At 48.2% G+C, this 12,248-nt stretch overlaps 1 protein-coding gene and 1 non-coding gene across 2 annotated transcripts; both read left to right on the top strand.

The window, feature by feature from the left end:
• The first annotated feature begins 848 nt into the window (after positions 1 to 848).
• Positions 849 to 3,325, top strand: LOC123440732 (probable E3 ubiquitin-protein ligase RHC1A). Its single transcript, XM_045117279.1, has 2 exons — positions 849 to 1,215; positions 2,161 to 3,325. Exon 2 carries the CDS (start codon positions 2,216 to 2,218, stop codon positions 3,083 to 3,085), a length of 870 nt encoding a protein of 289 aa, XP_044973214.1. The 5' UTR covers positions 849 to 1,215; positions 2,161 to 2,215; the 3' UTR covers positions 3,086 to 3,325.
• A 2,903-nt stretch (positions 3,326 to 6,228) lies between these two features.
• TRNAF-GAA lies at positions 6,229 to 6,301 on the top strand. The gene has a single exon. It is a non-coding gene; the product is annotated as a tRNA-Phe (tRNA).
• Positions 6,302 to 12,248: the final 5,947 nt, after the last annotated feature.

Below are 12,248 nucleotides of genomic sequence, written 5' to 3'. Positions count from 1 at the left end.
ACCCATCTCCAACGCTCCGGCGAAGCTCCATTGCAGCCTGACGGAGCTCCAACGCAGCATCGACGGCTCCGCGTGAGGCGTCCTTGCAACTCCAGCGCTGGAAAGAAGCGGTGTATGTAGCAGTGATGTCACCATCAAGATCTCACCGTCGACGCTTCGCGGCACTCCGACCTTTGTGGCAACAACAACTCCGCTGGCAGGGATGAAGGGGTCGTGGACGAGGAAGGGGAGGCGCTCGCCGAGAGAAAGAGAGCTGATGTAGGAGATGGGGAGGGAGGAGCTGGGGCTGGTCTAGAGGATGAGGATGACTCGTTTTGGATAGAAGATAAAAACGAGGGGATGGAGTTGTGTTGTGCGAGCGTGGCCTGGACTCGTGGCAACCATCAGAAACGGCTTACGCATGCGAAAAATCAGTCGGTTGATCTAGAGTATTTTCCTCTAGCTATTTGCCTATTTGAGTAATAGAAATCTTCTTTTACCCTGGAAAAAAAATTCCGAAGTTGTCGGAGTCCTATATGACGTTTAGATCTGAATGTTCACAAACCTCTCCCATTGTATGGCCGGTTTGCCGGAATTCTGACGTGTCCACACGCGTGAGACACCGTTTTGAATGGCAAAAAAGAAGTTTGGGCACCATTTGATTCAAAAAAAGAAGTTTGGGCACCATTTGAACGAAAAAAGAAAAAAAGAAAAAAAAAAGGTTCAGACGCCTCGGTGTAAACGTTTGCGTGCGAGATGCCCCATCAACCCAGCATGCCCGACACGCAGCATCAGCACCCCCCAACCCACGATTAAAAAAGCGCAAGATGCCATTCCTCCACCCTGACACCGTAGCCGCGGACCCACATGCCGGCCATCATTGTACTCACGGCGAGCCGAGGATCAATGCCTTGGGTATCATCGACTATCCATCCACAGCCCAGCGGCACAGGGAAGCTCTGCATCTACCCGCCTTCCTCCTTCCCCCTCCCCCCTGTTTTTCCTCTTTCTTTTTTCCGGCCATCCTCCTCCTCCCCTGTCCTTCCTCCCATCTCTCTCAGATCCAGCGCTCGGAGTGCCAGGAGGGCGACGAGTGCGGCGGCCAAACCTGCGGGATCTCCCGGCCAACCCTTGCCGCCACCGGCTGCGTTCAAGGCACCCGCCCTTCTTCCTTGCAGAGTAAAAGGAGGGGTCGCGGGGACTCGTCGCCGGAGGCCTCCATTCGCTGCCCCCAAGGTGAAAGTCCAATCGAATTGCCCGTGCATGTGTGCGTGTCTTGTTTAGTTCTTGCATGTGGCGAAGGTGCTTGACGTGAACACCGGCAAACAAACCCTTCAGGGTGTCAGCTTCGTCTTGTATTTGATTTGGACACGCTGGAAACAAGCTTCCTCCCATGTCAAAATTGGAATCTTGATCAAATAGTTTCTAGTTTATGTGTGCCAAATTGATGCTTATGTACAAGAGACATGGACTTGTCTGAAATTTACATCTGTGGTGTGACTGTTCACAAGTTGTGAGAATCGATTCTGGAGTTGCAGCTGCATGTGTGTGTGTGTGATAGAGCTGTGGAGAATTGATTCTGGAGTTGCCGCTGCATGTGTGTGTGTGTGACCTGTGGTCTGGCCTGTAGGTGCAGATGCGTGTTTGTGGAATACTTGTGTACTATCCAAACAAGTCCCGATAGTTTTTCTTTTCACAGGGGAAATGGTTTCCGGTGGTTTCATCCTTGACCAGTAAAATACCCCTGTATCTTAATACAGCTGCATATATTTACATGGTATCCAAGCAGGGCCGTAGTGTAGTATTGTCAGCTGCTGAATTTTTTTGAACTCTAGTATCCAGCTCAGTTGATTCGACTGATCTTCAACTGTGAAGGTCACTATTGTTTTAGTTTTGTCTTTGGAGTTTTGACTTATCTTTGTCGGAACACCTTGTTAAGGAAGGTAAAAGGATCTAGACATAGTGTAGTATTATAAACTGCTGCACAATGTTAAGAAGTCCTCGGGTACACAGTTTGCTTATTTGGGTTGATCTTGAACCATACATGCCCCTACCGTTTTCATCTTTCACTTATCTATGTTAGAATAATTGTATGGAAGGCTGTTATGCAGTCTAGTCTGATTGTGCAAATCACGTTTGAAATTTGTTGCTGAGATCTTGGCTATTATGTCTATTTTGCAGAACGGAGGGGATCCGCTTCCTTTTGGTTTATTTGTGAGGCAATACACCTGAAGAAATGTCAGGAGGTAGGCAGACATATTGGTGCTTCCAGTGTAGACAGCGGGTTAGGCCGCGTGGCCGGGAGATGGAGTGTCCTTACTGTGATTCTGGATTTGTGGCTGAAATGGATGATGTCGATGCTCTCATGAGCCAATTTGTTGGGACGTACAGTGATTTCCATCGTGACCCAAGGTTTGGGATCATGGAGGCAATGTCTGCCGTGATGCGACATGGAATGAGGAGCATGAATCGAGAGGTTGATGTAAGAGGAAGGCCAAGCATATTATCTGACCTGGAGATGGAATTTGGTTCAGGGCCATGGTTGCTCTTCCGTGGCCAGCTCCCTGGTCATCTCTCCGAGGACAATAATGGTTTCGACGTTTTCGTCAATGGACGCCGTGGTGTTGGCATGCGGAGGGCAGATGTTGCAGATTATTTTGTTGGGCCTGGATTAGAAGATCTGATTGAGCAGTTGACTCATAGTGATCGTCAAGGGCCACCACCTGCCTCTCAGTCCTCGATTGATGCCATGCCTCGTGTTAGGATCACTGGCAGGCATCTCACTGGAGACTCGCATTGCCCTGTCTGCAAGGACAAGTTCGAACTGGAATCAGAAGCAAGAGAGATGCCATGCAATCATTTATACCACTCTGATTGCATCCTTCCTTGGCTAGAACAACACAATTCCTGTCCTGTTTGCCGATACGAGTTGCCAACACAGAGCTCTAGTGGTGCCAGCTGCTCACGCTCAAGATCAACTAACCAAAATGACAATTCAAGCAGCTCAAGTAGCAGTGGGAGAACCGGTGGGCGTCAGAGAAGAAGGAATCCGTTCTCTTTCCTATGGCCTTTCCGCTCATCAAGTTCTAGCACTGGTTCTCGTTAGATTAGTTTGGTTACCTGGTTGGAGTTCACAATGCTATTTTAGTGAAGATGCTGATCAAATGGGCTTTATGTGTGTCGCATCTTACAATCAATATGTAATGTATGGCTTGTTATAGTGGCCACAAAATGGATTTGCTTGCAAGTATATATTCATCTATCTTGCTAAAATTCATAGCAGCAGATTTTGTTTGCTTTTACATAAGTCAATATAAACTTTTGGGGGGCTGAGAGGCCGGGTTTATTTTGTGTTGTATTGGTTATTTTGTGGTTGCTGCGTATTGTATGCCTAGTAAATTTGTGCATTTGTTGCTAGACAATATTTTTTGGAACCTGGTTCCACGCTCCACGCGAAATGACACCTGAGAAACCTGTTGATTGTTGCACCTTTTCAATGTATCCATCCATGGTAACAAGTACTCCGTATGATTCTACTTTCTTCATTTCTTTTTTACTCTGTGTACTTCCTCCGTTTTTAAATATAAGTCTTTTTAGAAATTCCATTACGGACTACATACAAAGCAAAATAAATGAATCTATACTCTAAAGTATGTCTATACACATCTGTATGTAGTCCATACTAGAATCTTTAAAATGACTTATACTCCCTCTGTCCCAAAATTCTCGTCTTAGATTTGTTTAGATATGAATGTATCTAGTCAAATTTTAGTATGTAAATACATTTATTTCTAGACAAAGCTAAGACAAGAATTTTAGAACGGAGGGAGTATTAGATTTGTCTGAAATCAAACTTTGCAAGCTTTGACCAATTTTGTATAAGAAAACAACATCTACAATACCTAATAAATATAATATGAAAATAGAGAACATGATGGATCTAATAATTAATGTTGTGTTGTGATTGTTCATATCTTTTTATATAAATTTGATCAAATTTTAAAGAGTTTGATTTCAGAAAAACCTAATACACAGAGTGAGAAGAACCGAAGGGAGTATAATATTGCATACAAACACTTGCACACACGCGTAGGTTGTTTATATTAATGGGTTGTTAAGTTGCTGACTGATATTTGTTAGCACAAGCTAAAAATACGTCTTACTCGAGTGGATCCTTGGGTTGATCCCCAAAAAGCAGGTATGCCCATTCGCTCTCACGGCTCAATAGCCCACCACCTTCCACAAATGGCGGCCGCTCCGGTGCCGTCGGCCACCCCCTTTCCTCTTCAGCCTACCCTTACTTTCTAAACGTCTCGATGATGTTGGGGCTTCCTCCCTATACAACCATCTCTGGTCGTGGGGAGCATCGCTGCGTCGAATCTGGATTGGAAGGCTGAGTCCCCTCCGCCACCGCCACCGCCATCTTAGACGTCCCCTCCGCCACCGCCACCGCCACCTTAGACGTCCCCTCCGCCACCGCCACCTTGGACGTCCCCTCCGCCACCGCCACCTTATGTGGCCAATATGGGTGTCCGATGAGGTGGATATAGCCCCGAAGAATCCCGCCTAACGGTTACACGTCATCTAACGCAGCCCCCGTCTTCATGAAGGACTCCTCATCTATCATTTTCTTTGATTTAATGGCTATAACTAAGTGTGACTCACATAGCCTGCATAGACAGTCTGGATATCATACTTGATTGTCGTTCGGTTTAAAAAATTTACGTCGTTACTTACTTGTTGTTATAGAGCATGTAATGAAGTTGTAGACAAACTCACAATGTATAGTGCAAATCGTGTGATCTTTTTTTCTTCGAAAAGAAGCATCATCCCCACCATTGCAGCCATAAATCTTATTGATGTGCCCCCATGTGTCATTTGACCAAGACATGCACAAAAGTCATGTATGGACCCGAATTAGGCTTTCGCTCCAGCTTCATACATAAAGTTCAAACTGCCAAAATGATTCAAACTGGTGGGGAAGTCCCCATGCCAACAATTCAAAAGGAAATAAAACCCGGCCATTGAGCGGACGGCGAGAACGCCACCACTCCAAAGCCAAGCATGAAAACAAGAGTTGCCACACTACATGATGCGATCTAGACCAGTGATGGAGCGAGGCAAACACTAGACACATGCCATCTTGAGAGTTACAATGACCTACAATGTCAAATAGTACTAAAAATGCTACAATCAAAGAAGGTTTTTGGTGCCATGACCCAGGCCCGCCCCCCCTAGGCCTAGGGTGTAGCTCCGCCACTGATCTAGACAACTCAGTGTAGCCAGCGATCTCAATGAGCTTGTTCAGTGATGAAAAGTTTTGTCAAGTACACCCTACTTCTCCATTGAATGGCATAACCCCTTTTCTGTGACTTTTAGTTTTCTTTTGAAAATATATCTCTTTTAGAGGGGGAAAACTAAGTTTTATTAATCAAAAGCCACTTGAAGTGGGATACAATGTGGATCGTGGGGGTGAAACCAAACATGGAGCCCCTCATTTAGAGAATTCAAAAACTTAGCTAAGTTATCTGCTTCTTTATTCGCCACTCACCCTTCGAATGTAAATTTGCAATTAAAGTTGGACGCTTGATGATTTATCTCCCTACAAATACTCTCAGAGTTACTACTAGTGCCTTCATGTATATCCTTTATAACCTGCTTCGTGTCCGACACAAGAACAACATTTCGGAGTAGCAAATCTTGAGCTAGCGACAAGGCCTCTCGGCAGGCAATGGCTTCCAACACTGCCGCATTAGTAATTCCTCGAACAACCGGGGCTGAGCTACCTGTGAAAAGACATCCTGCATCTCGGCTCACCACTGCTGCCGAGCCACCCAAGCAAGATCACGCTACACTAGCATCAACGTGGATCTTAGCATAACCTCGTGGTGGTGCTTTTGGTCTTGCATTTGTATTTCTTGGTGTGGTATGATTCGTGGTGCTTCTCATCAGGATAATCTCAAGGTCCGAGATAAATCTGTTCATAAACAGATGAGAGGTGCTTGATATATCTTCTCATGGATCGTCTTTTCCCCTTTTTTCAGAGTTGAGAAGAGCGGCGGACACTCGGTGGACTGAAAGACAAGTACGACATGAAAGGTGCACGAGCGCCGGGCTGGGCCACAATTCGAGGACATCCACGTGACTGTAAGCCGAAACCTTTGACGACCCAGAACGGTTAACATAATTTGACTCATGCTGATCTCCAGTCCTGATTCATTAGAGGCTTAACCAGGATAAAAATCAGAAGCGGGGATAGCTCAGTTGGGAGAGCGTCAGACTGAAGATCTGAAGGTCGCGTGTTCGATCCACGCTCACCGCAATTCTAATTTTTTTTCGTCGTCGTAGCACCAGCGTCAGCTAACGTTTCACTTGCTATACTCCTGAACATTCTTTCTGACATAAAACGGTGACAGACTGACAGTGAAGACATACACAAAGTGGAAATTTCCGTTTTTATCAAAGGCAGAAAACCGAGTGACTCATGAGCACACCGAGCCGTCGGCCAATCAAACCGATCTCGGAATCATCAAATGATAAACGTCCATCCGTTCATTGCCGTTTGTTCTGTCACAGTATGTGCTACACTAATTAGACTCTGTTTGAAACCACCCAGATTATATAATCCAGTTTTTATAATCTATTATGTTTTCAAAGAGACAGATTATGGTGTAGATTATAAAAACTAGATAGACAGATTATTAAAAACTCATAATCTATTCTACACTAGCTAAAATCAGATTATGGATTGCTAATGCCCCATTACCCTTGTAAAGTTGGAGATAATTACATTCCTACTACCGTCATCTTCCTCTTTTTTTAAAAACAGAGGACGGACAGGTCATTATGCAATGTAAAATCTGGATTATAGTTTATATAATCTAACCTTCAAACATGCACACGTAGATTATTTTTATAAACCAGATTATATATTCTATCTTCATAATCCAGATTATCATAATCTATTATGGTCCCAAACAGGGCCTTAATACGCCTCTTCTTTTACCCAATAATGGAGCTCGGCCGGTCGCAGTCCAGGCGAGCCGAGCCCACTACTACTTTGCTATGGTTAGATAGGCAATCCGATGGTTCTCCCTACCCCCTTATCTTGAGTATATTAGGCTGGTCATAGTGGTAAGTATCATATAATATTATCATGCATATAATATTATTGTATGATACTATCTTCATAGTGTATAGTATCATAAAATAGTATCCTAGATGACCTTATTTATTGACATGCATGGCACATAGTAGCACACAAAGTTGTCAGAATCACGATTCTGTTGTACGATTCTACGACTTTACGATCCAAACTAACCCATTTGATTCTACGATTTTGATTTATAAAATCTACGTTTTTACGATCCTGATAGTGAAGATTCTACGATTTGCGATTCTGTCATTGGAGCTCCGATCAGATTCAGAATCACGATTCTGACAAACTTGGTAGCATAGCATTTAACATGTTACGGTATCTACTTATGTTACTCTAACCCTCTTTCTCTTCTTTAATTGTCTGTCACATCAGCATGTTTGCTAGTCCCAAGTGCATGATACTACCTTAGTTACTCCCACTATGGCCAGCCTTAGAGCATCTATACCCGAATCCTTCAAATTCGTGTCAAATATTCGAGTAGCCCGCCGGTCACTCATCGGTCACAGAAAATCGATCTAGTCGGACCCTTCATATCCATCTTAAACGTTTGGACTGACCGGCACCTCTCAAATCCATCTCAAACATGGGAACGATATGAGGGCTCGCGGACGCGTCCACGCACGCCCGGTCAGTATGCCACATAGGACGCTACCCCATCCTGGACCACCTTTTCTATTTCTTTATTCATTCTTTTCTTTCTTTCTCTTTCTTTTTCATCAATCACATGCAAGTGACCGGACATATAAGGAAAAATATGACAGATGCGGCTGCACAAATGAAAAACTATGGTTCAAAACGGACACGCTCGCGTGTTCGCGGATGTTTGAGGGATCGGATTTGCAAGTTCCGGTTGTAGATGCTCTTATAGTTATAATTGCGTTCAGCTGCGGGCGGGGACTACTTACACATCTTGGCTCGATCATGCATGGTCTTTTATCATGGCTAGTGCGCCCTTAGATCATCTACAACCGGACCCCTCATATCCGTATCAAACGTCAGGGCAGGCCACCCGTTCATTGTCCAGTCATGACATTTTGATCCAACCGAGTGTCTCAAACAGGGCTCAAACGCTCGAGCTGATCGGCACCCCTCATATCTAGCCTAAATATAAGGCGTACGGGCCTGCCCTGACCCGCGCTGGCCCGTATCGACCTCACATATATCCGTCCCCATTCGCTCGTCGGACCAAACCCTAGCCACTTCACTTCACTCCCCTCCACTCCCATTCGTCACTCAAGCTCAACCCCGACGATCTCTGGCCTACTCCATCACGGAGGGCAGCGGATTTGACTCCGACTAATCCGGATCCGTCAACTGGGGTGTAGTCCCCCGTGGGTTGGAGGAGGCAATGACGGTCCTCATTGCACTATGTCGCTCCCGTGAGGATAGCGCCCGACCGACAACAGGATCCGTGTGGCGCGACTCCATATTGTCAGCTCAACGGGGGCTTGTGTCCTTCAAGGCTGAATCATCGCGGTCCCGACGGCCAGAAAATCTCTTTTTCCTCATCACGTGTCCGGCAGACTCTGAGTCCCACGGGGAACGGGCTGCTTGTTGTGGGAAGGGGAGGATAAGGGTCGCCGAGGCCCGTATCACAAAGGAAATGGTGGCGATGGAGGCAACTGATGCAGCGGTGTGGGAAGCCGAAGACGAGGAAGTAATTTGCGCCCTAATTTTGAAGAAACGACAACGAAGGAACACACATGACCTCGTCCGAGAGAAGAATCGGGTGGTCTATGAAATGGCTGGACTACCTGTCGGTGTCAAAACCGGCAGATCTCGGGAAGGGGGGCAAGCTGCGAGATCAGATCAAGGGTAACATGAGACAAAGAAGACAAGGTTTTACCCAGGTTCGGGCCCTCCCGATGGAGGTAAAATCCTACGTCTTGCTCTTGTTGTATTGATGTTGTAGCGATTACAGAGTTGATCTACCTCGAGATCGTGAGATTTTGGCTAAACTCGAGGGGATTACGATGTTGTGTATACGTGTGTTCTACGGGCTAAACCCCATGGTTTATATAGTCATCGAGGGTATCAAGGGTTACATGAATGTCAGTTACCATCTATGGATTAGATGTTGAACGAATCATTTTTTTCCTGGAGTGCACGCAAAGCTTTGATAGAATACAACATGTCCACGCTCCGTCATAAGGCCTCTGAAGTCCTTCTCCTTGATGGCCCCCAGTCCGGCACATGGACTAAACCACCTCGGCTGGGACCCCTTAGTCCAGGTAACCCTCAGTAGCCCCCGAACTAGTCTTCTATGCCGAGAATAAGGATCTTCATCGGACAATCTTCTCGAACTTCGGCTCGATAGACGAGTTATCCAGCAATCTGCATGACACCTTCTTTCGCGTGAAGTGTTTACCTGAGTTCTGAAGACGAGAACATTGACCGATCCCAAAACAAGGTACTGACAACTTTTTGCGAATCGTCATATTAATGACATCATGCCTATCGGTCATAACTTACATGATCCGCGGTTTGAGGCGACTCTTGGCATGTTGTATCAAAACAGAGATTGTGCCCCGTGTTTCAGGGGATATCATCAATCAAGTACCACACCCTATGCGCCCACAACGGCTCGATCCAGCCAAAATGTGGCGATTTCACCAACACGGTTAAGGGTACCATTCATCTTACCACCATCCTATAAAGGCCCGAGGGGTTTATCCCTTCTCCCCATGCCCCGTTACTACTCTTGCATCAAAACATCCTCTGCTTCCAGAGACCACAATCTTCTCCGCTCGAGCTTCTCCACCGCAATGGCAGACGCAGATTCAAAGAGGAAATGGGACCCTTCAAAGGTGGATCTCGCCACCATCGACGAGCTCCGGGCAGCGAGATACATTCCCGCATGTGTCACCTCTAGAGTGTTGGAGCCCAACGAGTGTGTCCCCACTCATCAAGTCGGGGAGCGGGTCATCTTCATTTCCCACCTCGTCCTAGGCATGGGCATCCCCATTCATCCATTCATGCGGGGGGTTATTTTCTTCTACAACATTGATTTCTAAAACCTCTCCCCCAACTTGATCCTCCCTGATCCAAACTTGGCCCAAATATGGGAACAAATGGGTACGAAGCGGACAGAAGCATACGCTCCCATCGACCGTTGTCGTCCGCTCGTGTCCACCTTGGTCCCACATCTCAGTGACTGCACACGAGTTGGGCATCGACCTTCACAACCGTCGCAACAAGAGGGAGGACACCGACGAGGCCGCCGCGACGCTTACCAGCGAGGCCACAGGCGCAGGCCGCCACATCCCTCGCTGGAGTAACCGGTGTTGGCGCTGGAGCTCATGGGGAGCTGGAGCCCGCAACGGAGCGAGCCCCCGACTTCGGCACCGGCAAGATCCGACGATGGCGCGAGGGGCGGAGGGGCGGCGCGAAGGGGGTCGGAGGGCGCGAAGAGGTACCGAGTCAACGACGAGGAGCGGAGGGGCGACGCGACAAAGAGCAGAGGGGCGACACGAGGAGGCGCCCGCCAACGATGAGGAGCGGAGGGGCGACACGACAGGGAGGAAAGGTGCGACGCGATAGGGAGGAGAGGGGCGACACGAGGACGAGCGGAGGCGCGGCGCGACGGGGAGCGGAGGGGCAACGCGATGTGGAGCACAGGGGCAACATGAGGAGATGCCTGCCAACAACGAGGAGCGAAGGAGCGACACGACGGGGAGGAGTGGGGCGACGCAGGAGGGAGGAGAGGGGCGGCACGAGGAGGTGACCGTCGATGAGTACGAGCGGAGGGGCGGCGCAACGGGTAGCGGAGGGGCGACACAACATGGAGAGGATGAGCAGTGCGAGGTGGTGCCCACCGACGAGGAGGAGCGAAGGTTCGACACAAGGAGGTTCCTGCATGCGTCGGCGCCGACACCGCGGAAGAGGAGACGTGGCAGGTGCAGAGTGTTGCTTGCCATGATGCTGTTGTGCGATTGTCCGTTTTTGTGTTTGCACGTTGAAAGTAGTCATCATCCGTACGTGTCAACTCCTTCGCTAGACGGGCGGGTGAGCCAAACGGACGAAAAACATATAAAATTCGTATCCATTTGGATCATTAAATTGGAATTGCTCTTACTACGTCCAGTTGGAATGCATATGTTTGGTTCGATCGTGCCCGGATTTTCTGGCCTGTGGCACGCCCATGACGTGATGTCATACGAGTATCCATTAACTCCTAGACTAGATAGCCAGCTTCTCTATCGTCCCTGTCTATTCTAGTCCCAATAGATAATACTCTGCTCATGCGGTTCCTTCTCCTTTTTCCCTTAGAAGAAAAATGATCCAGCACGGGAAATCCCTTCCACAATCACGGAAAAAGGCCCCCCCGCCTTGAGGACCCGTGATCGGAGCCGCACACCATCATCGTCGTCACCGGAGTGGTTCTCCACTTCTCCTCGCCACCGGCGCCCCACCCACCAATGCACAGTGATTGAACGGAAAATAAAATGAAAATGTACCGGCCATGAGGAGGGGGAGACGCTTTTTTTTGCTTAAACGTGAAGAACGAGCTGGAGCGTCCGTGCGTGCGTGTTACCACTGTACTCCTCTGGGTTGGCACGCCCTGCAGTGCAGCCTGGAGTAGAGTGAGTAGAGTAGGTGGGCGTTGCGTTGCCGCCGCCACACGACACACGATCCAACAACGGTGCGTGCATGCAGCACACGCGACGGGCAGAGTTATTACACAGGCTGGCCGTCCGTCGGTACCACGCTGCGTGCAGAATTGACACACACACACACACACGGTGAGGATGGATGGAGTCAGTCGCGTGAAGCATCTCCGAGTGCTGGTACTGGTACCGTGGTACCGTGGTAGCAGTACGTGCAGTAAGTAGGCGCTTATTGATCACACGTGCCGGCCTGTAAGAACAAGCCAAGGCTCGCCAGGTGGACGTACAGCGCGAGCAGGCGCCGCAACGTGGTGCGACGGATCCCTCCACCGTCTCTGCACCGCATGATCTAGCTGCATGCCTGCAACTGCAACCGGTGGAATGGCCTGTGTGTTTGATGGATCGCTGGGCGCGCATCACATCCGCAGGGCCGTCATGGTCACAGTCAAGCTCACATGATTAGATTTCTTCCAACTGCTAATATCAGTTCAGCCGGCTAACCA

Source organism: Hordeum vulgare, chromosome 3H (genome assembly GCF_904849725.1).
Source record: "Hordeum vulgare subsp. vulgare chromosome 3H, MorexV3_pseudomolecules_assembly, whole genome shotgun sequence".
NCBI classification, from domain to species: Eukaryota; Viridiplantae; Streptophyta; class Magnoliopsida; order Poales; family Poaceae; genus Hordeum; species Hordeum vulgare.
This window is presented reverse-complemented; position numbering and strand designations above follow the sequence as displayed.

What these genes read in the sequence shown, in the direction of transcription:
- LOC123440732 (XM_045117279.1), top strand. Translation starts at nt 2,216, where the DNA reads ATGTCAGGAGGTAGGCAGACATATTGGTGCTTCCAGTGTAGACAGCGG.